Here is a 26,274-nt window from a genome sequence, read left to right on the forward strand (position 1 = left end):
TTGGTGGCCTGTGATATACAGGGGTCTGACTAGAATGAACTAGTGATCCCTTCTGGCCTTAAATTTTATGACTTAGTTTGTGCCTCAGTTCCCATTAGTAAGATGGGATAATAGCACTTCCCTACATCACGGTGGTGTTGTGAGGATAAATACATGAAATAGGGTGATGTGCTCAAATACTATTATGAGGGGGGCCACATAAGCACCTTGGGTACACAGAAGGATGCAATAAGGGGGGTGGGATGGAATGAGAGGCTGTTGCTCCTTGAGCCTGAAGGGAGAAAAGGCTCTAGCATGTTAATTTCAGTACAGTACTGATCTTCATTAAGCCAGAAGTCACTGGGTGGGGAAGTGAGTTTCCATAGGGGTAGAATTGGTGTAATGAATGGTTGGCTGGAAATGTGTACACACACAAATGACAGAACAACTTACTGTAAAGAGCAGAATTTCTGGTTTGGGGAGTTCAGAAAGCTCCAATTCTCAGGCTAACAGAATAAAAGTTTGTCTTCAAAAGTGTTTGCAGGCATTTTTCAACAGACCAGAGCGTCTGGTCACTCCTTGGGCGTGTCAGAACTGAGAACAAAGACGCAGACACCTTGTCTACATAGAGATTTGTGAAAATATCCCTATCATATGTGGCTTCACCAGCAATGGGGGGATGAGGAGGGGAGGGAAAGAAAGAGCACCAGTGTCCAATATTTGCTGGCATTTTAAATATCATTTTGTCTAGACTTGCTGTGAGCAACTTAGGCAAAACCGTAGTAAAACTGCCAGTGGCTACTCAACACCGACACTCCCAGTCTGACTAGCATCAGTGCTCCAGCAACAAGGGGAGGCTTTTCATGAAAACCACATCGTGGGTACAGACAGAAATGGGCAAAGGCATTTCTGAGTGCCAATCAGTGACAGAGACTCACAGGGACTCCAGTCACACCTAGGCTGGCTTATGAACAAGGAAACCCAGAGTCATATTGCACCAAGTCATACCCATAGTCAACCAACTCCTTCCTTGTAAAAAGATACTCCAATACCTTATATGGGCCACATTACAATAGTGATACTGTACTGCAGAATACTGTAACTTCTTTTTAATAAGGCTCTAATACCCACAGGGAAAACCCACCCTATATTATATCTATGTAATGACACTCAGATCTATTCCTGATGAACAGGGGTCAGTATAAGGCTTGTCTTCATAGGGAAATTGACCAGAATAGCCCCGTCTTGGCACTTTTTCTGGAATAAGGGTGTCCACACAAGAAGCTATTCCAGAATAGCTCTAGCAGTTTAAATTCACACCATACCTTATTCTGGAATAACTTCTGCATGTAGACAAGCCCTAAAACAAAGGTCCAAGAAATAAGGGGTTTAGGGTGAAAACTGTAGCATCAAACCACTCCTTGAGAATAATTAAACCCAGGTCTTAAGTCACTGACACCCAATTATTAAGCCGTGCCCCATATAGTAACTTCACAGATACACCTCATTTAAACACCACAATACTGAGTTACAGAGAGGTGAAAGAGAGAAGAGCAAAGTAATGGGAGGGGGTCTGCCAGATGAGCACCACACCCTGAAGAGGACTTGTCCAAATAACTGAGTCCTCTAACTTTTGCCCAGACTCATGAGTGTGCATTCTACATGTTACCACAGCTGAGACTCAAACAGGATCCTGATGATTCATAGCTGGACATATTGGCAAGTGAAAGCACACCAGTGTCCTCTAGTGGTTGGAATCAGAAATACATAAATGTGGCATAGGCCCTATACTGCTTACCAGTAACAAAGATTCTTCTTTAGTTACAGTGATGGATGCCTGTGCTTTTGAAATACATTATCGGGGAGTTCCAAGTGTACATGGAATTGATACAATAAGGAGTGAATTTAAGAGGTGAGCCAAAAAGAAGCCTCTCCTTGGCTAAGCCAGCAATAGCTGGGCCAAACTGGAAGTTGTTTTGCTTTCCTTAGAAAAGAGTGCAGAGAAAACTAATAGAGAGCTACCTTCATTACAGTTCCCAAGAAGTTAGCTCCCCATCCCACACTGAGTATATCTACACTGCAGTGCAAGCCCAGGGTTCAAACTCAGGCTGAAGCCTAACCCCTCTTCCATTTACACACAAATCTTGAAAACCCAAGGCTTAAACACAGAGTCCCAGGACCTCATGGGGACGGAAGGTCTGAGCTTGAGTCAAGCTGGAAACCAGGGTTCATTGTTTTGCCATGTAGACGCAGCCCCGCTGAACGCATGCTCTGGGAGTCTGTCAAAAGTATTCCACAGTCCCACCGGCTGACTTTCATTGTCCTCTGGACAGTCACATTTGATAGACATTCATATTTTCCCACACTGAACCATGGAAAGGGCTAGAGTAGCCACCTTTTGGGAGGGTGCTAGGAAGCCTAGGATATGGGTTGTTGGACTCAGGCCCATATAATGCAGTGCAGGTGCTAGTGCCCAGGTTTAAACAATTCCTAACCTAAGATTACAAATGAGCGTAGATGCTTAAGCACTAGGTTAATGACCCCAAGGTCTGCTGACTCAAGTTCTACTAACACTGGACTTACATTGCAGTGTAGACATACCCACAAACCATTTTTCAAAGCAAAATGGCCCTTTCCATCTTCTCCCACAGCATTGAGAGAAGGGGGGCTTTCTTTTGCTTTTATTTCAAGGTGACCTGAAAACAAGTGATAAACCTGGATTTGTGCCCTTTTTTGCTTCTCTACATTGGCTAAAGAAGGCCTGAAAATGCACACCTTACAATTCAGGTCTTCTCTGTTCTGTCACGAACTGACAGGATTATGACATCACACACACTCCGCTGCTTTAGTTGACACCTATTTAACTGCAACACTGTGACAGATTTAACACCTATCTCCCTTCAGCCAAGGGCTAAACTTTCTCAGCTCAGATCTGAGTCATCCAAGGAGTCCTTCATCAGGAACAGGCAAAATGAGCTTTTGCATTCTTAAAATTACTAAAGGTAAAAACACGAGCAGAGTTTAAACACACACAACTTTCAGGCCTTCTACAAAGAGCCAAAATGGGCAAAAATCTATTCCCCCTGTACTGGTCAGCTTACAGTCTCACTAAACTGGCATCCAACTTGAAATGACTTTTCATTTAAACAATGAGATGGCTGAAAACCTAGTGTTACCATTACCTTAAAGTACCACATCAGATTAGTTCTTTTCCCACAGAGATAATAGTCCATCTATTGCAGTGTTGTTATGGCCATGTTGTTCCCAAGATACTAGAGAGACAAGTTGGGCGAGGCAGTATCTTTTATCTTTCAAAAGCTTGTCTCTGTCACCAACAGACCTTGGTCCAATAAAAGACATTACCTCACCTGCCTGGTCTCTCTCATATCCCACCTTGTCAAGGTGGAGCCATCCCATTGTCATGAGATGGCTTGCTGGTTTATTTATTTACATAACATAGTCATTGTGCCATAGGAAAGGAGTACTTGTGGCACCTTAGAGACTAACCAATTTATTTGAGCATAAGCTTTCGTGAGCTTCGTGTAGCTCACGAAAGCTTATGCTCAAATAAATTGGTTAGTCTCTAAGGTGCCACAAGTACTCCTTTTCTTTTTGCGAATACAGACTAACACGGCTGTTACTCTGAAACCTGTCATTGTGCCATAGGGAACCCAGACAGACCTGATATCATGTAAGTGTGAGCTAATGCTTCCTGGCTTAGGCACTGGGCCTTGCGCAGAGAACATGTGTTCCTCCTCAAGCAAATTGTGACTTAACACACCCTCCCCAAGTGGGAGTGGGACTTCACTGTCGCTCCCAGCAGGGTGGCCCCTGCAGGGCAGAGTTAGACTGCTTTGGTGGAGCAGTGTAAGCAAGGAGTTTCAATTCCTCTCATTCCATGAAGGCACGATGCTGCTAGGAAAGGGTTGAAGTCCATTAATGGAGCAGGGTGGAGAAGTCCAGGGTTGACCGAACAAACAATTTTTCCTCACCCCAGTAGGGTGGTGAGATCATATTTATAAAACCCTGTTACATAAAATACACAATGGTTTCTTTAAGACCAACTGGTGCCCTGACCCTGCCTAGGGCAATGGTGACAATCTCAACCCACAATACATACAGGCCTTCATTTGCCAGCAAGGACAGGAGGCCAAGGACGTGCTCTACCACCCCCTCCAGAACCATAGTAAGCATCATAGGCTGCAACTCAGCAGAGAGGATTCCTTAAGACACCGTTCTGTTTCCACAGCAGTATTAACACAGCTCAGGCTTAATAGGAGCAAATCTGTCTAAAAAGTAACACGAGAGAGACAAGGTGGGTGAGGTAGTGTCTTTTATTGGACTAACTTCTGTTGGTGAGAGAATCAGGGCCTGCAGGGGAACCAGTCTCCAGGCAACCTAGTAAGTGCAGCTGGCCTGCAATATGGGAAGAGTCAGCAGACTGGCTCTCAAGCCCAGCAGCAGCAGGCAGTTCAAGTGGCTGCTTCTCAAAACATTTGCCCAATGTCCATGGCTGCGATAACTCCTGCCCCTGCTTGTTCCCAACCCCTGCCCCACCTCACTCCTGGTAACTCAGTTCCGACTCTTGGTTCTGACACTGGCCTCTGACACCAGCTCTGCCCAGTAGGGATGACCGCCCACATTCCAGTCACTGACAGATGCTTCCTATGTTGATGGAAGGGATTTTCCATGGATGTAGATAATCCACCTCCCCAAGCGGCAGTAATGAGGTGGACACCGGGGTTAGGTTGGCTTAACTAGGGTGCATTGGTGCCAGGTTTGTATAATTTTTGGTGGTGCCCAGAACGGGTCCAAGCAGAGATAGGCACCATTTCTGAATGGCGGCTCTGAAAAGATAAGCCCAAACATTGGTGGAGCCAGGTCCGCCTTCCTGAATATATGTGGAGCACAGGCCTATATAACTCGCCGCCTATGGGGGTGCTCAGGGATGTGAATTTTCCACACATCTGAGCAACGTAGCTAGATCAGGGGTTCTCAAACTGTGGGTCAGGACCCCAAAGTGGGTTGTGACCCCACCAAGGCTGGTGTTGGCCCTGGGCCTCAGCAAGTCTGAAGCCCAAGCCCAAGCCCCACCACTCAGGGCTAAGGTTATATGCCCCCTGCCCAGGGCAGAAGCCTAGGGTGGTGGGGCTCGGGCAGGCTCTGTCTTCAGTGCCCCCTCCTGGGGTCATGTAGTAGTTTTTGTTGTCAGAAGGGGGTCACGCTGCAATGAAGTTTGAGAACCGCTGAGCTACATTAATCTATGCTTAAAATTTAGACCAAGGCTCAGCAACTCCTGCCAAGTATTAGAAGCCAGGAAGCCTGTGTTTACAGACAGTAACTGCATGAGAGCCACTGGTGACACCACATGGCCAAACTGGGAACTGCAATTTTCTGAAGCGTTTTATACCCTACAGGCGCCACTCCGAGAAACCGGTGCCTGGACCAGGGCCTGCCCCTTTCTGAATCCTCATGGGGGGGGGGAGGGGGGGCGGGTTGGTTTTCCCATGCTGAGCACCCACAGCTCCAGCTGAAATAATGGGAACTGCAAGTGCTGAGCTCTGCTCGCTCACGTAGCTTGCGTGCTCAGTGTGCCGCAATTATTTTGTGGCCCTCCCACAATATGCCCCCGCTCTCACCTCCTAGCTGCTGGGAGGAAAGGGAAAGGATGTCCAGGAGAAAGCACTTTTATGAGTGTGTGAGGGGTCTGCCTTAACCTGCAGCCTCCGTGAAGGTCACCTCAGGGGCCCCCAGACAGGCAGATTTGTTTTAATTGAAAAAAGCCTGTTAAATCTAGGCAACCTTTGCTTTAGGAAGAGCCCCCAGGAGAAGCTGCTTTGCTTGCCTATAATACAGGTTCTCAGAGTGGATTAGCTGCTTGCTAGTCTGACTAGCAACTCTGATGTACTGCAAGAGCTCAAATGGTTTGCGAGCAAACCAGCTTCTCCTGAGAGGTCTTCATAAAGCAAAGGCTGCCTAGATTTACCACAAAAGGACATTATGCGCTCAAGAGCAGGACATGGCAAAGCCAGAGGCAGCGTTAGCATTGGGGGATAGGCCTACAAATCACTTTTGGCTGCTGCCACCTACCCCTTTCCCACAAAACCAACTGCTTACCACCCGAGTGCACAATTTCCCACATCCATGCCCAGGTCCGGCCTGAGCCTTTGGAGAAGGGTTAGCGAGACTATTTGGAGGGCTCCTCCCGGAGTGACCCATTTTATAAAGGCAGTGTAGATGTAGCTGTGTCAGTCCCAGGGTACGAGAGACACAAGGTGGGTGAGGTAATATATTTTATTGGACCAACTTCTGTTGATGAGAGAGACACGTTTCCAGCCACACAGAGCTCTTCTTTCTGCTGAAGAGCTCTGTGGAGCTTGAAAGTTTCGTCTCTCTCACCAACAGTTATGTGACCCCCGAGCATGCTCAAATAAATTGGTTAGTCTCTAAGGTGCCACAAGTACTCCTTTTCTTTTTGCAAATACAGACTAACACGGCTGCTACTCTGAAACCAAACATTAACTAGGAACCACAATGTGGTCGGTGCATTTTGTTATCCCCACTTTACACACTGGGGGAGGGAATAATCCCAGCACTGAGACTGACTGCCCCTGTTGCCTAGGTCAGCATTCACTCATGACAAATTTCTGCCCCCACCATCCAAAGCCAGCAACTAAGGCTCTGTGGGATTGCCAGTAATCACAAGTTTCAGAGTAACAGCCGTGTTAGTCTGTATTCGCAAAAAGAAAAGGAGTACTTGTGGTACCTTAGAGACTAACCAATTTATTTGAGCATGAGCTTTCGTGATCACAAGGACTCCCCAGCATAGGTGGATGCTTTTGGTTTGCTATGCTTTTTTTTTAAATACTACTGCATCTCTTATTAAAGCATGAATCTCAAGGGAGGGAGAGAAATGAAAAGGATCAGTTTCTCCTAGAGGAAAAGAATTGAAGGAGGGTAACAGTGCACTTGGCTGGGCTGGCTTCCAGCTTCCTCCTGGCATGGCTCTGCTTCCCAAATGACAAAGGAAGGAAGAAAACAGGAGCACAGCTGTCCTGGGAGGCAGAACCCAGCCATTGACCTGTGAGGAGCAAGCCCTACTGAGAAAGCCAGCACTTTAACCGGTGACTATCACTGTTCCCCAAGCTGCGGGTGTGAGTGAGCTAGGTACAGGCGCAATGTATTGGCAAAGTATAGGCCCCACCAAAAAGAGGAGTTGTTTAGGGTGGTCTGGGGGGGGGGGGGGAACAGAGATGAACAGTAGGAAAAATAGGTTGAAACTGAACAAAGAAGAACTGGAGAGACAAGGTGGGTGAGGTAATAAAGGGACTGAGAGACTTTTTCCATTGGACCATATTAACTGGAACCATAAACTCACTGAACATTAAATCTCATCAAATGAGGGTAAATCCATCCTCATCATCCACACTCATTATATTCCACACCTGAACATAGTCATTATATGAGCAACATACCCTCATAGCTCAATGTCTGTACTTTGACCCGTTAACCTTTTACCCCCAGTTGGGGATACTGAAGATTATGTACTCCTTACGGCATCCGATCCTAAACCAAATGTTGCACCCCTTGATAATCTGTACGTTATTCCCTGATAACAAGATACTTCTATGCTTTAACTCTGTACTGTTTTCTTTTTATTTTATCATCTTAATAAAATTCTTAAATCTGTTGGCAAGAGAGAGAAGTTTTGGCTTACACAGAGCTCTTAGAAGTGGAGCAGACTAGCAGGAAACATTTGGTAATTAATGCAGTCTACTGAACTGCGCCATGCAAAACACATTTCCTGGCTGTAGAGTTACTTAACCTTTAGAGCCTAAGGAGATCAGTGTGTGAGGAGGTGGGGGGAGGGTTATCCTGGTTTTCACACACATCCATCAGGGATATAAGCAAAATTTCCATGACAGTGGCTGACTGATCAGCAGCCCCAAGGTAGAGAAAGAACTACACATGGGAAAAGAAGAGCGTGTTTGTGTTTGGTTTCAAAGACCCAAAACCAGTCTGACTAGCTGAAAGCCCAGTTTCAGGCTACACCCTTCCCTTCCTCCCTGTGTGTTAATGGGAAGCGATCTCATTCCCAGAATGCCTCAGACTTAGTCATTATCTATGTAATCAAGCATTTCTGCTGCATTCATCACTATAGTATTTTGTGCTTAACAACTCCCCCCACCTCAACAGTGTGGGCTCATTCCCCTCCCTGAGGCAGATACCACAGAGCCACTTCAGCCCTATCCCCCAAGCCACTACAACCTGAGCGGGAATGCTGGTGCTGAGGGAAGACTCCTCACTGACAGGAGGACAACATTCCTCAGACACTTCTCTCAAGCCAGATAAAGACGAACAATATTTTATTAAAATCTGCATTTACAGAGGGAGCAAAATCATGAGTTAAGGATTCTTACACAGGCCTGGGGGGTTGTAGAAAAGCACAGGAGGCTGGGTGTGGAGGAGATGATGCAAGGCAGACCAGAAAAACATGAGAGCCTGGCAATGGGCAGGCGCTCAGGCAGGTGTCTACATGTCCTTTGCCATCCCTTCAGGGGGCAATTGTGGGTTATCAAGCCTGCAATCGGAGCACCAGCGGCTTGGGGGCAGTCATCATCCTCCCAAGAGAGGGACAGTTCTGCTGGACTCACACCCGAGGAGTCCGAGTGTCACTCCATTCAAGAAGAGATTATAATCACTTCATAACCTTCCCCAGGACATCCACTAGTGCCAGCTCACCACAGCCACAACCCTCTGGGGACGGGTCCCACACACTTGTGTCCAAACGTTTAAAAAAAAAAAATCTGTACATACATTTAACGTTTTTAAAAGTCATAAAAGAAAATGATCCAGGTTATCACTTCATAGTGGATATTTCCAAAGCAGTGGACATGGGGAGTCCAGGCTCTAATCCCAGTATTAACCAGCATTGCTTCAGAAGCATTTCACAGACAACTCCTCACCCCAACTAGAGAGAGTTGGGTTCCATTCTAAAAGCAAGAGTAGCCTGGACTATTAGGTGCATGGCTGGGGTGAGAGGCCCCATCACTGTCACCGAGAGAAGCAGGAGTGCAGAGTAAAGGGCTTAGTCTCTGCCTGGAGTTGGGACTTTGTACTTAGCTACTCAACAAGAACATGAGTGAGTACAGGGACTAGTGTCTGGGTAAGTTCTCAGAGCCTCACGTAGCTGGTGCTAGACTTCAATGCTAGCAGCTGGGCTCATTTTGTTCCAGTCAAAATAGGGATGGGAGAAAAAGTGACTGAGTAAGAGAACCAGGGAGGTTCACTTTCCTCTGCACAGCCCCGAATCGGGGCTCTCTCAGGTATGTTGATCAGCAAAGGGGCACTCTGGCACTGCGTGAGATTCTCAGCCTCAAAATGTTAAATAAAGGAACATTTGCAAAAAAAGTTACAAGCTAACCACATTGAGCTGCTCCAGACATCTGTCCCCAACAGCAGAGCCAGGCCATCACCTGGGCAAATCCAGAGGCCTGTGAGCAGTTTCACCAGAGCTGGGGCTATTACACTCTGTGGTTTGGGACATGAGAAAATGGACCAACATGCTTGCTCACCCTCCCTCCCTCAGTTTCACCTCTATCCATCTTTGGTGCATGGGTGGGAAGCTGCTCATTTCTCCATACATGTCCTCTTCCTCCAAAAAGCCAACCAGGGTCCTTTTGCCAGGATACTACCTTGTTCCCACGCTGTGCTGATTGGCCCCTTCCCTGTGGCAGAACTTACCATGAGCAACCAACAGGTGGCGTTAGTTCAGCACAGCTGAAGCAAGGGTACTGGCTGAACCTGCAAGGGTGGAGAGGCCACTCTTTCCATCTCCCCCTAAGACTAGCTAGAAAACTAGGGACATATCCTTCCATTCACTTTGAGTAAGAATATGCACATTTGCAAAGAGTGTTTAGAGACCAGACTGTCATCCTGAAAAACAGACACGTGGAAGGGGAAGACAAAGAAGGGTACATGTAAAACTCTTACTGCGGTGTGTTTGGGGAGATATTAGTTACACATTTCTGTAATATCTGTTCAAAACTCAAACAGCAATCAAAATGTAGACAACCCTGTCTTTCCTGTCATAGAAGAGAGATCATCTGAAAGACTGGCACATAGTTCACAGCACTGACTGAGCCAGTCATGTGAAGCATGCAAGCCCAGACAAATTCTCACGGAGATCCCCAAGTTTGGCATTGGGACAGAACTACCTAGGGAAGGTGGTTTGGGGACCGGTGAATATGAGGAGGTGGTTGGATAGACCCAAAGTGGGCAGATTTACATGTCACAGGAAAAAAAAAAAATAGCTGGTTCTGGTGGGCCTGCAGAAAAATTAATGCCACATAAAAGTCAAACCACAGCCCCTTCAGTAGATACAGCAAATCCTTCTGCCAATCTCACTTAGAGTGGCAGGCACAGAACCACTCAGAGCTGTGACTGGATTGCTCAAAATGGGAAGGGGAAAAAGTCAAGAGGTGAACTAAAATCCTTCCCCATACTTTCAGCTTCAAGAGCAACCACAAGCACTTGGGACATGGCTAGTATCTACTGCCACGCTACAAACATCTTCTAATAGAAAAGGAGGTGAAGAGTCCTTCAGGCACAGGCTATTGTTTCTAACACAAACAGTACATGGAACTGTGCCTGATCAGAGGGAAGTGCTTGGATCAGATGGGTTTGGTTGTACTGTTGTAAACCAGGTGCTCAGTATCCTCTGTGGTGGAGAGGGTTGAGTTGGTAGCAGTGGTAGGCTGGCGTCGCCGGCTGTTCCTCTTTCTATTCTTCAGGAAGAAGTAGCCAATGATGACCACGACTACCATTATGCAGATACAAAGGAGAACTGTAATAGCCACCTCAAAAGCACCTGTAAGGGGGACACACACAGTTACAAGTTTCAAATACCCACCTGTATCAAGCCTATCCTCAGCTATCCAGGTCAGTGGGGGACATGCCAGACTGGCTATGAGAGGAGAGAGTCTTCCTGCTGTTCTTTGATGCCTACAGATTATAGGGCTCAATTCTCTTCTCGCTTATATTAGGAGTAACTACAGAGGTCAACCGAGTCACACAGGAGTGAGAGAGGAGAAGGAGTCCCACAGATCCATTTCCCTTGTCCCATGAAGACCACATTACTTCCTGAAGTTAGATGTGATGTTCCCTCCCCCCCCCGATAATGAAGTGCAATACATTCCATGAGAGAGGGAAGGAGAGATCATGACAAACATGTCACTTGAGTAGAATTCTTACTTACTCAAGCCAGCTTGCTGGGTCCCATATGCTCCCCATCTCTGGCCAATCACATCTGCCTCTGCACAGGGAAAAAACAACAAACAAACAGTCTCATGAGAGAGCTGGGAACAATGGGATGAGGCACCAGCCTCCCAGGACACTTTCATGCTGGAGTCAAACTGCATACATGGAATTAACCACCAGAGTATTCCCTTCCAGCACACCCTCAACTCAGCCAGGGCATTATTGTCCATTTCTTTAATTCTGGCTTCTCTCTTTCTCTACAAATACAGGAATCTGGGGAGGAGAGAGTCTCCCTTCTGACAGCCCCAATGGGGGAAAATATGCTCTTGGGGCAGGCCAGTGAAGGATGGTATTGATCCACGCAACACTTCAGAGAAAGCATCAGAGCAGGAGTCTCTCCACTTCCTTACATACACAGCTTAATGGAATCCCTTCTTTGGGACCCCCTCCCCTCCCACTCAGACAAGACACAATCTGCACTAGCTGATGTAAAACTAGTTTCTAGATGCATGTTTTAGCACATCTGAGTCAACTGTCCTTTGGATGGGCTATCACCAGCAGGAGAGTGAATTTGTGTGGGGGGGTGGAGGGTGAGAAAACCTGGATTTGTGCTGGAAATGGCCCACCTGATGATCACTTTAGATAAGCTATTACCAGCAGGACAGTGGGGTGGGAGGAGGTATTGTTTCATATTCTCTGTGTATATATAAAGCCTGCTGCAGTTTCCACGATATGCATCTGAGGAAGTGAGCTGTAGCTCACGAAAGCTTATGCTCTAATAAATTGGTTAGTCTCTAAGGTGCCACAAGTACTCCTTTTCTTTTTGCGAATACAGACTAACACGGCTGTTACTCTGAAACCTGTCCTTACAGAGAGGACCTACAGGTTTGGGGGCATGTGTCTCCCCACCACCAAATATCCAGTTTTGCCTCCTCCATCGTTGTATCAATGTGATGACCCTGAAGAGGGCAAAACAGATACCCACGGCCCCTAAACTGGGCCATTTCACTCCAGTGTCAAGAACTATTGGAATTCTCTCTGGCTGGACCGCCAAGAGCCAATGCCTTGCACATCAATACCCAAAATGCTCCTCTAGTTCACAGCAGTAACGGAGCTCAAGACACTCCCAAGAAAAGTAGGGTGGCCTGGGGGAGGTTGTACTGCAGAGTGTTATTTTCTGGGTGCTCTGCACGAGCAATCAGACAGAACGAGGAGCTTTGTGGAGAGAGGCCAGGGTTAGAAAGCAATGCTCCATCTCATGCTCTGCAGAGCTCCAGCCTATTTGGAGCCAGGGAATTTAGCTTGGAGGGTTTCACTGTGGTAGAGATGCTGTCCCCCTCACCCCACAGCCCTGTTGCTTACTTGTGATGCCTGCACATGATTTCAGACACTCTTCTTCCTCCTCAAAGTTATTTCGGTTGCCTTCACAGCCCCCGTAGGTGAAGCGGTCACATTTCTCGGTGAATGGGTTATAGTACCAGCGGGGGATGCTCTCTTTGCACAGCCCAGTGTCTGGTAAATCCACACAGTGACCTGGCAAAGCAAGAGAGGTGTTCAGGCTTGTGACGAAGGGGGACTGTTCTTAATGTTTCCTCTGAATACTGTAGGGGTGTCTCAGTTTCCCCTATGCATTTCTTAAGTCTCTAGGTGGTGAGATAAGGGGTGTAATTGTTGCAGAGCAAAGGGCCAGTGTACATAAATGGCCGACACTCCCATCTCCTGGCAACTGATGGCCTGGGCCTTTCCCCCCTGCAAGGTAATAGCTAAAGGGTTGGAGAACAAAGGAATCAGGTGACCTCCTGGCCGGGGAAAGGGACAAAGCCCAGAGGAGGAGGGTCTGGAGGGGGAGTCAGTTTGGGCTGGCTGGGGATGTGGAGTGAAGTGCAGACACAGACTTGGTTGTCTCGCTCACTGCCCCCCAAAATGGACCCGGCTGAGGGGTCCTGTTCTTTGTACAGCTCTGCTTTAGACCGTGTTCCTGTCATCTAATAAACCTCTGTTTTACTGGCTGGCTAAGAGTCATGTCTGACTGTGAAGTTGGGCTGCAGGACCCTCTGGCTTCCCCGGGACCCAACCTGGGCGGACTCGCTGTGGGAAGCGCACGGAGGGGCAGAGGATGCTGAATGCTCCGAGGTCAGACCTAGGAAGGTGGAAGTCGTGTGAGCTTTTTGCCTGGAAACAGTCTGCTCACACGGAGGAGACTTCACCAGACTGGCTTCATAGGGAGCAGTTGCAGAGCATTGCCTGGGGACTCCGTGACAGGGCTCAACCAGCACAGTTACAGTGTCCATGCTTCATAACTCCTCTAGTGCCCCGTGTGCCACTGTTCAGTCTCCAAGCCACTTTGTGCCACCTATTTCCTAGAGTTAGCAAAGACTATCAACATCTGATTGATATAACTGCCAATCAACTGCAGGCACACTGGCAACAATCACCCTCACAGCCCCAAGAGTGAATGGGGGGGGTGGGGATATAGCCAATTAGGGCATTTTAGCAGAGGCTGGAAGAGGATAATGCTGTTCCCATCAGAAGAGAGATCAGTGCCTCCCCAGTACGTTCCTCTTGTAAACAAGCCCTGACTGCAATAGCTACTCCACCGAATAACTCTAGCATGTTAAATTCACACCCTACCTTATTCGGAGATCACTTCCCTATGTAGGCAAGCCCTAAGCATGGAGGCTTAAAAGAAGGGAAAGTCTCCCCTTCCCACAGAGCAGGGAGAGCACTCCAGCAATCACTGCAATGAGTGAGAGCTAATGAGGCCAACAGCTGTCATTGGTAGATTAAAACAAACAGAGAGAGGGTGGCCTAGAGTCCAGAGGTAATCCTGAGGTTCTCATCCGTCTAACATTACACCAGTGCCTGACTGCCCAAGTGTTCAAAGTTCACTTAATAAACAGGACACTGCCAAGCAGAACTGCCACCTGTCCATAAGTCTCCCCAGAAGGCATTGGAGTGTGGTCTAGGCATCAGGTATGGCATTAGAACCACACACTCAAATCCTTGCAATGTTGACTGGAGCAATTCATCCTCCCAAGTTTAGACAGATTGATGCGGTGAGTGTCATGCAACTTACTGCATGGGGGTATGGGTGTGGGAGGAGCTCCCTGGAGGAGCACGGCGCTACTTACCGTGGTGAAGAGGTTTTACTCTGGTTATGCCTCCTCTATACTATTCAGGCAAACAAACAGTGCTGAAATTGATTCAGGAAATGCTTTTAGACCCAGTGTCAATGGGATCAGTCAGGCACTGACTGGCTTATGCTAGGCAAGAGTCCTTTTCTGGGATAGGCAATTTCCCACTATGCACTGGGAAAATACCTGGAAGAAGGCTAAAGTAGCCTTTCAGGATTTGTAACACACATACCCTGCTCGGTCGTAACATTGATTTTCCGTAGTTTATTGAACGCAAGTGCATCTGCAAAAAGAAACAGCTCATAGGATAGAAACGTACAGTCCCCGGCTCAGTATGAAACTCCTCCACCCATCCCAAGATATGTGAAGAGAGAGGTCTTTGTGGGACACTTCCTAAATACTTTTTTCTCCCTTCTGCTAGTATCATACATAAGGCAGGCAAAGAAGCTATAAATCCAGGTCCACAAATATTTTTAAAAAATCAAGGTGGAAAAGGAATTAGGTATGGAAGTGTGACTAATAATAATGGGATGAAATTAAGGAAGGGAAAGTTTAGGCTCCTTATCAGGAAATACTCCCTGACAGCAAGATGTATTTGACTGTGGAATAGCCTCCCAAGAGAAGTGGGGGGAAAAAAAAGTCATGTCACTCTAGACTTTTAAAACTAATACTGGTTTGTGATGCTCAAGAGAGGGGAATCATAGAATATACACATGCTGTAGGATGAGAAAACAGAAAGGATCCCAGGAATTATCTGTCATGACAAAGAAGCAAGAGGGAGGTTAAGGAGTTCAGTGTTTGCCATGTCAGGTGCAAGCTGTTAGCAGGACATCCTTGTAATGTTTAAGAGACTGGAAGATGTCGGGGTGGCAAAAAGTATTTGGAGGTGGTACATGAAAACATGAGACCAGCTAAGGTCACTCAGGGATAAGATACAGGGGGAGAAAAGGACAGAACCCTGTGGGTCACAGACAGAAGGGTAGACTCCAGAGGGGAGAGAGAGAGTGGAGGAAGAATCCAGGAAGTAAGGGAGAGTCAAGAACAGCGTGATCAGCAGTGTTGGGACTCCCAAATGCTAGTGACAGGGCAGTGCTGTGAAGATGCTTACGTGTGAGGGATACAACTGGGTTAGGAGACCAGAGTACTATGCTACAGTAAGATGTATCCATCTTCAGGCACTAAAGTTGGAAAGTTTTGGACCCAGACTCCAAGTACTTACACGTCTCACAATACGCCTCATCTGATCCATCTGCACAATCTGAAGTTTCATCACATTCCAGGAAACCATCAATGCAGCAGCCATCTCTGCATTTGAAGTGGAAGGACTCACAGTTCCCATTGCACACTGTAACAGAAAGAAGCTGGACTTCAGAAAAAGCAGACTGACTCCCTCAGGGAACTGATGGGCAGGATCCCCTGGGAGAATAACATGAGGTGGAAAAGGAGTCCAGGAGAGCTGGCTGTATTTTAAAGAATCCTTATTGAGGTTACAGGGACAAACCATCCCGATGTGTAGAAAGAATAGTAAATATGGCAGGCGACCAGCTTGGCTTAAAAGTGAAATCCTTGCTGATCTTAAACACAAAAAAGAAGCTTACAAGAAGTGGAAGATTGGACAAATGACCAGGGAAGACTTTAAAAATATTGCTCGGGCATGCAGGAGTGAAATCAGGAAGGCCAAATCACACCTGGAGTTGCAGCTAGCAAGAGATGTTAAGAGTAATAAGAAGGGTTTCTTCAGGTATGTTAGCAACAAGAAGAAAGTCAAGGAAAGTGTGGGCCCCTTAGTGAATGAGGGAGGCAACCTAGTGACAGAGGATGTGGAAAAAGCTAATGTACTCAGTGCTTTTTTTGCCTCTGTCTTCACGAACAAGGTCAGCTCCCAGATTGCTGCACTGGGCGGCACAGCATGGGGAGGGGGTGGCCAGCCCTCTGTGGAGAAAGAAGTGGTTCGGGACTATTTAGAAAAGCTGGACAAGCACAAGTCCATGGGGCCGGATGCGCTGCATTCGAGAGTGCTAAAGGAGTTGGCGGATGTGATTGCAGAGCCATTGGCTATTATCTTTGAAAACTCATGGCGATCGGGGGAGGTCCCGGATGACTGGAAAAAGGCTAATGTAGTGCCCATCTTTAAAAAAGGAAAGGAGGAGGATCCTGGGAACTACAGGCCAGTCAGCCTCACCTCAGTCCCTGGAAAAATCATGGAGCAGGTCCTCAAGGAATCAATTCTGAAGCACTTAGAGGAAAGTGATCAGGAGCAGTCAGCATGGATTCACCAAGGGCAAGTCATGCCTGACTAATCTAATTGCCTTCTATGACAAGATAACTGGCTCTGTGGATGAGAGAAAAGCAGTGGACGTGTTGTTCCTTGACTTTAGCAAAGCTATTGACACGGTCTCCCACAGTATTCTTGCCTGCAAGTTAAAGAAGTATGGGCTGGATGAATGGACTATAAAGGTGTATAGAAAGCTGGCTAGATTGTCGGGCTCAACGGGTAGTGACCAATGGCTCCATGTCTAGTTGGCAGCCGGTATCAAGTGGAGAGTGCCCCAAGGGTCGGTTTTGTTCAATATCTTCATAAATGATCTGGAGGGTGGTGTGGATTGCACCCTCAGCAAGTCTGCAGATGACACTAAACTGGGAGGAGAGGTAGATACGCTGGAGGGGAGGGATAGGATACAGAGGGACCTAAACAAATGAGAGGACTGGGCCAAAAGAAATCTGATGAGGTTCAACAAGGACAAGTGCAGAGAGTCCTGCACTTAGGATGGAAGAATCCCATGCACCACTACAGACTAGGGGCCGAATGGCTAGGCAGCAGTTCTGCAGAAAAGGACCTAGGGGTTACAGTGGACAAGAAGCTGGATAGGAGTCAACAGTGTGCCCTTGTTGCCAAGAAGGCTAATGGCATTTTGGGATATATGTAGGGGCATTGCCAGCAGATCAAGGGATGTGATCGTTCCCCTCTATTTGACATTGGTGAGGCCTCATCTGGAGTACTGTGTCCAGTTTTGGGCCCCACACTACAAGAAGGATGTGGAAAAATTGGAAAGAGTCCAGCAGAGGGCAACAAAAATGATTAGGGGACTGGAACACATGACTTATGAGGAGAGGCTGAGGGAACTGGGATTGTTTAGTCTGCGGAAGAGAAGAATGAGGAGGGATTTGATAGCTGCTTTCAACTACCTGAAAGGGGGTTCCAAAGAGGATCTAGACTGTACTCAGTAGTAGCTGATGACAGAACAAGGAGTAATGGTCTCAAGTTGCAGTGGGGGAGGTTTAGGTTGGATATTAGGAAAAACTTTTTCACTCGGAGGGTGGTGAAACACTGGAATGCGTTTCCTAGGGAGGTGGTGGAATCTCCTTCCTTAGATATTTTTAAGGTCAGGCTTGACAAAGCCCTGGCTGGGATGATTTAGTTGGGGATTGGTCCTGCTTTGAGCAGGGGGTTGTATTAGATGACCTCCTGAGGTCCCTTCCAACCCTGATATTCTATGAAAGATTATGGGTTTTTTGGGGTGGGGGGAACAGTGTTCACCAGAAAACCCCCACCTCCTGGCACCCAGATATGTCGTGAAGGGCTTGTGCCTCCCTTTGAGCTTCCTGGGGCATGGGAAGCCTGGACAGTACTCACTTCAGAGTCCATCAGTGCCACTCCAAACTTGGTCCAAGGAAGTCAGTGTGGAATGAAGCAAAGTGCCTCCTTTCCCCAGGGAGCGAACAAGCTTCCTCTTTCATGACTTGGAAGTGCAGAGTGCTAGCTATAAAGCTACAGAACTTAGATTTTAGCCTCGACACCCACCTCTCTCATTCACACTTACCGGAACACACTGCACATTAGACAGAGAGGTATGAGAAGCCTACCTGGCTTGGCCCGCGTTCCAAAAGAGCCTGCAGAAAAGACATAAAAAAAGCTACATTATTTTGGTGAATCAGAATCTGTTCTATACGGGTCTCTATGCCTCCCACAATAACCAAGGCTACCCTAGCACAACAGCTACCTGGGACAAACATTTTGATTGTTTACCAAAATCCAATATTGCATTTTCCAGGAGAGCTATATCCTGTGTGGGGAGGGGAGGTAGGAAAGGTACTGACTGCTCTGAAGTCCCTCCCACCTCACCCCTCCTAAGCCAGTCAAGCTATTCCAAATTGTCTCTCTTGTCTCCGTTCCTCTGACCTCACCTTGAGGCTCAATATGAAGCACAGTGGCCTGACAGAGGCCCCATGAATTCGTCACATCGCAGACTTTGCTGATTGGCTCTTAACAAAGGCTCAGCTGTGCTACGGCTAAAGGGTGTAAAGAGAAAGCTGAATTTCATGGGAAAGAGAGGAACTTCTGGCACCTCCATGGCAAGACACCTTGTTCTGTGGCTACATTTATAGGTAGCACGAAAAGGATTTTGAAAGCAAGTCTGTGGCCACAGAAGTGTAGTAAACACCAGGCCTTGAATGAACTTCTTTCACGCCATGGTGAGGAACGCTGAGTAGACAGAAACTTCAAACTAAATACCAAGTATATGCCAATCAATGGAACCATGAGACCGCACTGACCCAGGGGTTTCTGCTCTAGATGGACTCACCTTGAACATTCTTGCAGGCAAGTTTACACTCTTCCTCCCGTACGTAGTTATTCTTGTTGGCCTTGCAGCCCCCAAAGGTGAATCTCTCACATTGCTGAGACGCTGGATTGTAGAACCAGCGGGGAAAGGACCCACGGCACCGACCCACCTTACTAGGAGCCAAGCAGAACTCTGGAATGTAAGAAAGGTACTCCAATGCAAAACGTCTGCATGCAAGGCCAGAGCTCGTTTTACTTCAACTCCACAGCTGGAGTATGGATGCTTGGCCTTGCTGAAATATCAGGAGGTGAGCTGGATCAGCAGCAATGACTGCAGCGTACTGCTAGGGCAGGATCAAGCACTAGCTAATCTGACGCCAATTGTCCCATCTTTGTAGTCACAAAGGGAGGGCAGGAGCAGGCACTGGTGGCTTGTGGGAGGGCAGGGGGGAGGAGGGGGAAGAGTTCTCCCAAAGGCTACACATATCTTGAGCTCAGTCTGAGGACGTTCCTTCTAAAAAATATTTTCTTGTCTGCATTCTAGGGAAGTCTATTTACCGTGGTACTGGGATGGAGAGAGGACACCTCTGCTTAAGGCATTGCTGCCAAATGGCCACCAAGAACTCACACTGCCTCATTGACGCAGAACTCTGAACATCTTGATTACCAGGCACAAATCCTTTGTAGGAAGTTTGATAATCAAATCCGTGGCCATTTAGGACTTCACAGTGATAGCTGTCGCTATGCTGCACACTAGGATTATTTGGCACTTCATAGTGTAAGCAAGGAATTAAACACACACACACACACCCCCCCTCAGGTACTCCTTCTCCAAAAGCACAAGCTCTTACCTGAGCTAAAGGACAATTGTTGTTAGCAGTATAAGGCCTATGATATAGAGCTGAGCAGTTTTGGTCCCATCCAATAAAGAGCAGAGTCTCACACACATGGTCAGTTCATTACCATGCGTTAGTTTTGCATGGGGATTGGAGAAACTGAGAAAGGCAGTGGTGGATGGGGAGATCTTATACCAGTATTTCCCAAACTTGGGACACCACTTGTTCAGGGAAAGCCCCTGGCGGGCCAGGCCGGTTTGTTTACCTGCTGCATCTGCAGGTTCGGCCGATCGCGGCTCCCCCTGGCTGCGGTTCGCCGCTCCAGGCCAATGGGGGCTGCGGGAAGCGGCGCGGGCCAAGGGATGTACCGGCCGCCACTTCCCGCAGCCCCCATTGGCCTGCAGCAGCAAACTGCAGCCAGTGGGAGCCGTGATCGGCCGAACCTGCGGACGTGGCAGGTAAGCAAACCGGCCTGGCCCGGCCCGCCAGGGGCTTTATCCCAAAGCAGTATCCCAAGTTTCAGAAACACTGCCTAATACTAATAAAGTTTAGGTGTGGTAGGTTAAATTTTCATCTGGAGAAACTTCATACAGTCGTCCTGCCTCCAGTCCCCCAACATACGGTATTCCCATGCACCATCTCCCACAAGAGTGCTGGTAACATACTTAGCTTGCTGATAACCTATTAGAGCAGCAATCTTAGGTGGGACCCCTGGAGATTCTAGTTCAAAGGTCTATCTGGGTAGACTCACCTTCAGTCTGTTCAGCTGTCAGGACCATAATTGTGATGTTGCTGGAGTCCTGCTGGCCAGCACTGTCTGTGACAGTGAGCTGGAAGACATACTGCCCCTCCTGCAGGTTGGAGATCTCAGCTTGATCTGACCCTTTCTTCGAAAAAGCAAAACAAACAAAGTCAGAGAAGGAGCTGGCATATCAAACAGTGGGGGGAGAGGGGAGTATGCGCCCATGTGTGTTGCGTTAGGAGGAGAGCAGCTGAGCCACACCTGGAATAGGCTTCCACGCACTGTCATCTTGTAAAGCACTCTGGGATTCTTTACAACTATGGGCTAGATTCTGCCTGCGCATGCCCAAGCGGGCTAAGGGAGGTAGATAACACCACATCCTCAGCACCCTAGCATGACCAGTCTAGATACTGGTGGTCTTTAGGGCACTACACTTTGGACTAGATAATAAGCTCAGTAGTGCCATAGGCTCTGAAGATATTACAGCCAGATAGGAGTCAAGAGGCATGGGTTCTATTTCTTACTCTGCCACTGATTTGTTGTGCAATTTTGAGAAAGTCACTGAGCAGCTTTGTGCCTCAGTTTCCCCATCTGTAACATGATGATAAAACCTTATGTAAAGAACGCCTCAGTGACAGGCATTCTAACTGTGTTGTTGTTGCTTACTAGTCTCTGGGTACACCATGCCATCTGACAGCAGGCATCAATGGGTTTTAAGTCTTGGCTTTAATTAGCTCATGTAGCCTTTCAGGCACGTAAGGATTGTAGGATTTGAACAGGGAGAAGCACCTATCCAAGACAGTGAAGAAATCAGAGAACAGCCCAATGAGAACAGGAGCAGAACTCTAGGGACAGGCCACAGGGATACGAGCTAGCCCATTTGGGGAGGAGAAGGCTAGCAATCAGAGCATAGTAGAACCAGAGTATGGGTCAGACACCTCGCTCAAAGACACGCACTAAGAAGCAAAGATGGTTATAGCACTTTAGATACTGTTTTCTCTCTCTCTCGCAACATTCCAGTGGTGAAGCACTGGAATGGGTTACCTAGGGAAGTGGTGGAATCTCCTTCCTTATTGGTTTTTAAGGTCAGGCTTGACAAAGCCCTGGCTGGGATGATTTAGTTGGGGATTGGTCCTGCTTTGAGCAGGGGGTTGGACTAGATGACCTCCTGAGGTCCCTTCCAACCCTGATATTCTATGATTCTCTCTCCCCCCTCCCCCCCCGCCACCTCCCAAAATAGAACAGATCAAATGCACAGGGGATGAGGATCCAGGAGCACTCGCTGGATTCTTGACTTCCTGTGCTGCAAGAGTTTCCTGATGGAGAGGAGAAAGGTTAGCTCACTAAGCAATGACAGCACCACCGAGTGACAACAGCAGGGAAGTATAAAAGTATGGAAGATGCATGGGAGAGAGCAGAAGAGACAGAAAACGGTAGGATATTGATAGGAAACTCTGCCATTGTGGCCCAGCTTCTTCTCTCAACTCCTCTGCCCTTAACTCATTTTAAAGAGGGGCGAGATAGAGAGCAGACACTTGGCTGCAACAACATGAAGAGGGAAGGACAAGGTGACCCATAAGATATTGATCACTTGCAACATATTTGGTGTATACAGCATGAGCCTTTGGGAGAGAAAAGCAGCACTCTCTCCGCTCCTACCTCCACCACCACAGAGGTGTCACCAAGCAGAAGTTTCCAATCATAACTGACAATCCCATGGTCATCTGAGCTCTCTGTGCCTCTCAGTAACACTGGCTCCTGAGGCTGCACCTTCATGTCCATCCCAGCACGGGCTATGGGAGGCTTATCATCTGGAGAAAAAAGGCAACAAAAGGCTTAGGTAAGAAGAAGGACTGGGGTCTTGTCTCAACCAGGAAGAGGGTGGGATTCCCCCAGACTGAATACATGTGGGTTCCAGTCACTGAAATAGGAAGACGTTTGATCATTCTATGTTAGTAAGCAAGTTGCTCTGAGACAGAGAAGTGGGGCACATGAGGAATGCCGGGTCAGTTTCAAGGGTCTGGAACAGAATTATTTCTCTTACCTAACCCATCTTCTCCATTATTAAATGTGACTGGTCAGTAATCCATACTGCAGCCAGTCTCTTTGAGCCAATTGCAACTACTTAGAGATTTTACCTATAGGAAGAAGTATAGGTGACAAGGGAACATCTTGTTCCTACAGCTGTGGACTCCTAACGCTCACAAATTTTACATAACCCCCCCGACCCCCCACCCCCCCCACACACCATTTAATGTTGGCGTTAGACAAGGAATCAGTTCAACATTTTCTACCAATTAATTCCCTCCAATACCCAACTTAAGGAGACACTTTTGTGGGGGATGTGGGAAGTGATATAATTCACTTATTCCAGGTTTCTATTCAAAACTCATATTGTCTCTGGAGAATAGCTCCCCCTTGAAAAAAAATCTTGCACAACCTTCAAATGCCATCCCATGGACCACACCCCTCCCTTCACACCACTAACATAATCTGGATCAAAAGGTCACTCTGGAAAATGTAAAACGCAAAAGTAAATCCTCATCATGGGAACAGGCCAGTAAAAACAGAATGCAGGCCATAAAACTTCACCCAATAATTTCTGCATCAAGCCCAATAATTTATACTCAAATTCAACCACATCTTTTAAGAAGTCATCCATTCTTGATTTATAATCCAGCTATGAAAGCCTTATACTGTGCTATGAATGGTTACTATAGAGAGAGGATCAGAATACACCAAATCTCTTGGTAAACTATTCCAATGGTTTATTCATTCAAGTGACACCATCAAAGGACCTAATCACATTAGCCACGCCATCAGGGGCTCGTTTACCTGCACATCTACCAATGTAATATATGCCATCATGTGCCAGCAATGCCCCTCTGCCATGTACATTGGCCAAACAGAACAGTCTCTACGCAAAAGAATAAATGGACACAAATCTGACATCAGGAATCATAACATTCAAAAACCGGTAGAACACTACTTCAACCTCTCTGGCCACTCAGTAAAAGATTTAAGGGTGGCAATTTTGCAACAGAAAAGCTTCAGCAACAGACTCCAACAAGAAACTGCTGAGTTTGAATTAATATGCAAACTAGATACCATTAACTTGGGTTTGAATAGAGACTGGGAGTGGCTGGGTCATTACACATATTGAATCTATTTCCCCATGTTAAGTATCCTCACACCTTCTTGTCAACTATCTAAATGGGCCATCTTGATTATCACTACAAAAGTTTTTTTCTCCTGCTGATAATAGTCATCTTAACTAATTAACCTCTCACAGTTTGTATGGCAACTTCCATCTTGACTTGTGCTAGAAATGGCCCACCTTGATTATCATACACATTTTAAAGAGAGTGGTCACTTTGGATGGGCTATTACCAGCAGGAGAGTGAGTTTGGGGTGGGGGGGAGGAAGGACGACGGAGGGTGAGAAAACCTGGATTTGTGCTGGAAATGGCCCAACTTGATGATCACTTTAGATAAGCTATTACCAGCAGGAGAGTGGGGTGGGAGGAGGTATTGTTTCATGGTCTCTGTGTATATAATGTCTTCTGCAGTTTCCACAGTATGCATCCGATGAAGTGAGCTGTAGCTCACGAAAGCTCATGCTCAAATAAATTAGTTAGTCTCTAAGGTGCCACAAGTACTCCTGTTCCTTTTGCAGATACAGACTAACACAGCAGCTATTCTGAAACCTGTCAAATATCCCAATGGTTAATTACCTTCACTATTAAAAATTTACACCTTATTTTCAATTTGAGTTTTTCTAGATTCGAGTTCCAGCCATTGGATCTTGCTGTGCCTTTTGCCTCCTAGATTAAATAGCCCTTTGGCGTTAGGCATCTTCTTCCTGAGTAAATACTTCTAAGCCATGATCAACTCACCTCTTGGCCCTCTCTTCAATAAACCAAATAGAATCAATCTCCTTAAGTCTCTCACTGTGAGATGCATTTTCCAGACCACAATTCTTTGTAGCTCTTCTCTGAGCTGCCTCCTATTTCCCCCCTCCCAAAATCCTTTAGAGTGTTGACACAAAAACTGGACAAAGTATTCTAGTAGCTTTGTGAGACCCTACTACTACTCTATATCACCTCCCCACTAAACAATTCTGTTTATACAGCCAAGCATCACATGAACCCTTTAGCCAGAGAATTACAGTGGATACTCAAGTTCTTTCCATGGCCACTGCTTGCCAAACCTCACATCCTGTAATTATGGCTTACATTCTATGTTCCTAGATGTAAGACCTCACATTTGGCTGTATGAAAACATCTGATAGAAAACTGGGTACAAAAGCCATCCAGAGCACTCTGTATAAGTGACACATCCCTGTAATCAAATTTACCACTCCAGTCTTTAGGTCACCTACAATCTTCATCAGCAATAATTTTACATTTTATTCCACAGAATTTTTGATAAAAATAATTCCTAAAAATGTAGAGCTGGAAGGCACCTCAAGAGGTCAGCTAGTGCCATCCCCCTATGCTGAAGCAGGATCAAGTGTACTGTGGGCACCCCATCCGACAGGTGTTTTGAATCCCCATCTTTGGGAGTTTTTTTAAAACAGTTTATGCAAAGCCTCCCTTTGAAGCCTATTCCACTAGTTAACTATCCTTATAGTTAGAATGTTTTTCCTAATATCTAACTTAAATCTCCCTTGCTGCAGAGTAAGCCCATTACTTTTTGTCCTATCTTCAGTGGACACGAAGAACAACTGATCTCCATCCTCTTTATTACAGCCTGTAACATATTTGAAGACTTATCAGGTCCCCCCTCAATCTTCTTTTCTCAAGACTAAACATGCCCAGTTTTTTAACCTTTCCTCATAGATCATGTTTTCTAAACCTTTCATCATTTTTGTTGCTCTCCATTTTTGTTGCTCTCCAATTTGTCCACATGTTTCTGAAAGCGTGACACCCAAAACTGGACACAGTACTCCAGCTGAGCCTCACCAGTGCCAAGTTCAGAAGAACAACTACCTCCCTTGTATTACATAGGACATTCTCATTAATACACCCCAGAATATTAGTCTTTTTCACAACTGCATCATCTTGTTGGCTTATATTCAATTTGTGATTCACTCTAACTTGTAAATCCTTTTCAGCAGTGCTACTACCTACTCAGTTATTCCCCATTTTGTAGCTGTGCATTTGATTTTTCCTTCCTAAGTATACTACATTGTCCTTGTCTTTACTGAATTTCATCTTGCTCATTTCAGACCAATTCTCCAATTTGGCAAGGTCCTTTTGAATTCTAATCCTTGCCTCCAAAGTGCTTGTGAACCCTCCCAGCTTAGTGTCATCCAGAAATTATAGAAGCATATTTTGCCCTCCATTATCCGAGTCATTAAAGAAACTATTGACTAGTACCAGACTCAGGATAGTCCTCGGGTGGACCCCACAAATACACCGTCCTAGTATGACAGTGAACCACTGGTAAGTACCCTTTCAGCACGGTCTTGCAACCAGCTGTAAACCCAGTGCCCCCTTGGGGACGCTTGTGAGTCATGCTAGTTCGCTCAGGCAGGCAGCCGTTGAGGGGTCATGGCGTGCACCTCTCCCACTGCTGCCAGCCCTCTTCTCCTCCTCGCGCTCCTCCTGTGGCTGGACTCAAGCTGCGGCGCATGCCCTGTGGCAAACCACAGTCTGTCACCCCATCGCTGGCGCCAAGGAGTTCGAGGAATGTATCCCTGTCTCCGAGTGCTGGGAATGGGACTGCTAGAGAGGAGGGGAGGAGAACGAGACTGCCCCTC

At 46.9% G+C, this 26,274-nt stretch overlaps 1 protein-coding gene across 3 annotated transcripts in view; it reads right to left on the reverse strand.

Moving 5' to 3' along the window:
- Positions 1–8,328: 8,328 nt before the first annotated feature.
- SPINT1 (serine peptidase inhibitor, Kunitz type 1) overlaps positions 8,329–26,274 on the reverse strand; it is a 30,264-nt gene continuing 12,318 nt past the window's right edge. For 2 of the 3 annotated variants that reach the window (XM_084630638.1, XM_084630639.1), the window contains 9 exons: positions 22,171–22,322; positions 20,521–20,656; positions 18,956–19,126; positions 18,237–18,263; positions 15,592–15,717; positions 14,605–14,655; positions 12,601–12,771; positions 11,237–11,293; positions 8,329–10,849 (listed from right to left, as the gene is read on the reverse strand). In XM_084630638.1, the coding sequence (XP_084486764.1) occupies positions 10,653–10,849; positions 11,237–11,293; positions 12,601–12,771; positions 14,605–14,655; positions 15,592–15,717; positions 18,237–18,263; positions 18,956–19,126; positions 20,521–20,656; positions 22,171–22,322 (1,088 nt within the window). In that variant the 3' untranslated portion in view covers positions 8,329–10,652. The remainder of the gene's footprint in view (positions 10,850–11,236; positions 11,294–12,600; positions 12,772–14,604; positions 14,656–15,591; positions 15,718–18,236; positions 18,264–18,955; positions 19,127–20,520; positions 20,657–22,170; positions 22,323–26,274) is intronic. The other variant, XM_084630640.1, reaches the window with a different exon arrangement.

The sequence above is a fragment of the Lepidochelys olivacea genome (genome assembly GCF_965140295.1).
Source record: "Lepidochelys olivacea isolate rLepOli2 genome assembly, chromosome: 6".
NCBI classification, from domain to species: domain Eukaryota; kingdom Metazoa; phylum Chordata; order Testudines; family Cheloniidae; genus Lepidochelys; species Lepidochelys olivacea.